Source organism: Salvelinus alpinus, chromosome 29 (assembly GCF_045679555.1).
Source record: "Salvelinus alpinus chromosome 29, SLU_Salpinus.1, whole genome shotgun sequence".
NCBI lineage: Eukaryota > Metazoa > Chordata > Actinopteri > Salmoniformes > Salmonidae > Salvelinus > Salvelinus alpinus.
The window spans coordinates 15,384,311-15,386,723 of record NC_092114.1 but is presented as its reverse complement, the minus strand read 5'-3'; the positions used below and the strand labels follow the sequence as shown (position 1 = coordinate 15,386,723).

At 46.5% G+C, this 2,413-nt stretch overlaps 1 protein-coding gene across 1 annotated transcript; it reads left to right on the top strand.

The window, feature by feature from the left end:
- On the top strand, nucleotides 1–2,074 carry LOC139558514 (uncharacterized). Its single transcript, XM_071373675.1, has 4 exons — nucleotides 1–436; nucleotides 966–1,093; nucleotides 1,458–1,559; nucleotides 1,940–2,074. The coding sequence occupies exons 1-4, from the start codon at nucleotides 1–3 to the stop codon at nucleotides 2,072–2,074; spliced, it is 801 nt and encodes a 266-aa protein (XP_071229776.1).
- The last annotated feature ends 339 nt before the right edge of the window (nucleotides 2,075–2,413 follow it).

Below are 2,413 nucleotides of genomic sequence, written 5' to 3'. Positions count from 1 at the left end.
ATGAACTGTCTCGCAGGGCTGTGGAAGATGCAGGTCATTAAATACCCTGGATCCTCCAGTAAGAATGTGTCCTCCAGTAAGAATGTGTCCTCAGGTAAGAATGTGTCCTCCAGTAAGAATGTGTCCTCCAGTAAGAATGTGTCCTCCAGTAAGAATGTGTCCTCCAGTAAGAATGTGTCCTCCAGTAAGAATGTGTCCTCCAGTAAGAATGTGTCCTCAGGTAAGAATGTGTCCTCCAGTAAGAATGTGTCCTCCACTAAGAATGTGTCCTCCGGTAAGAATGTGTCCTCCGGTAAGAATGTGTCCTCCAGTAAGAATGTGTCCTCCGGTAAGAATGTGTCCTCAGGTAAGAATGTGTCCTCCAGTAAGAATGTGTCCTCCGGTAAGAATGTGTCCTCCAGTAAGAATGTGTCCTCCGGTAAGAATGTGTCCTCAGGTAAGAATGAGAATGTGGAGTCTCTAGTGAGAATGTGGAGTCCTTCAGTGAGAATGTGGAGTCTCTAGTGAGAATGTGGCGTCTTTCAGTGAGAATGTGGAGTCTCTAGTGAGAATGTGGAGTCCTTCAGTGAGAATGTGGAGTCTCTAGTGAGAATGTGGAGTCCTTCAGTGAGAATGTGGAGTCTCTAGTGAGAATGTGGAGTCTCTAGTGAGAATGTGGAGTCTCTAGTGAGAATGTGGCGTCTCTAGTGAGAATGTGGCGTCTCTAGTGAGAATGTGGCGTCTCTAGTGAGAATGTGGCATCTCTAGTGAGAATGTGGCGTCTCTAGTGAGAATGTGGAGTCTCTAGTGAGAATGTGGAGTCTCTAGTGAGAATGTGGAGTCTCTAGTGAGAATGTGGAGTCTCTAGTGAGAATGTGGAGGTCTCTAGTGAGAATGTGGAGTCTCTAGTGAGAATGTGGAGGTCTCTAGTGAGAATGTGGAGGTCTCCAGTAAGAATGTGTCCTCCAGTGAGAATGTGTCCTCAGGTAAGAATATGTCCTCCAGTAAGAATGTGTCCTCCAGTAAGAATGTGTCCTCCAGTAAGAATGTGTCCTCAGGTAAGAATGTGTCCTCAGGTAAGAATGTGTCCTCAGGTAAGAATGTGTCCTCCCGGGTGAGAATGTGGAGTCTCTAGTGAGAATGTGGAGTCTCTAGTGAGAATGTGGAGTCTCTAGTGAGAATGTGGAGTCTCTAGTGAGAATGTGGAGTCTCTAGCGAGAATGTGGAGTCTCTAGTGAGAATGTGGAGTCTCTAGTGAGAATGTGGAGTCTCTAGTGAGAATGTGGAGTCTCTAGTGAGAATGTGGAGTCTCTAGCGAGAATGTGGAGTCTCTAGTGAGAATGTGGAGTCTCTAGTGAGAATGTGGAGTCTCTAGTGAGAATGTGGCGTCTTTCAGCGAGAATGTGGAGTCCTTCAGTGAGAATGTGGCGTCTCTAGTGAGAATGTGGCGTCTCTAGTGAGAATGTGGCGTCTTTCAGCGAGAATGTGGAGTCTCTAGTGAGAATGTGGCGTCTTTCAGTGAGAATGTGGAGTCCTTCAGTGAGAATGTGGAGTCCTTCAGTGAGAATGTGGCGTCTCTAGTGAGAATGTGGTGTCTTTCAGCGAGAATGTGGAGTCTCTAGTGAGAATGTGGAGTCCTTCAGTGAGAATGTGGAGTCTCTAGTGAGAATGTGGAGTCTCTAGTGAGAATGTGGAGTCTCTCAGTGAGAATGTGGAGTCTCTAGTGAGAATGTGGCAGTCTCTAGTGAGAATGTGGCAGTCTCTAGTGAGAATGTGGAGTCTCTAGTGAGAATGTGGCAGTCTCTAGTGAGAATGTGGCGTCTCTAGTGAGAATGTGGAGTCTCTAGTGAGAATGTGGAGTCTCTAGTGAGAATGTGGCGTCTCTAGTGAGAATGTGGAGTCTCTAGTGAGAATGTGGAGTCTCTAGTGAGAATGTGGAGTCTCTAGTGAGAATGTGGAGGTCTCTAGTGAGAATGTGGAGGTCTCTAGTGAGAATGTGGAGTCATTCAGTGAGAATGTGGAGTCCTTCAGTGAGAATGTGGAGTCCTTCAGTGAGAATGTGGAGTCTTTCAGTGAGAATGTGGAGTCATTCTAGTGAGAATGTGGAGTCTCTTCAGTGAGAATGTGGCGTCCTCTCAGTGAGAATGTGGAGGTCTCTCAGTGAGAATGTGGAGTCTCTAGTGAGAATGTGGAGTTCTTCAGTGAGAATGTGGAGTCTCTAGTGAGAATGTGGAGGTCTCTAGTGAGAATATGGAGGTCTCTAGTGAGAATGTGGAGTTCTTCAGTGAGAATGTGGAGTCTCTAGTGAGAATGTGGCGTCTCTAGTGAGAATGAGGCGTCTCTAGTGAGAATGTGGAGGTCTCTAGTGAGAATGTGGAGTCTCTAGTGAGAATGTGGAGTCTCTAGTGAGAATGTGGAGGTCTCTAGTGAGAAT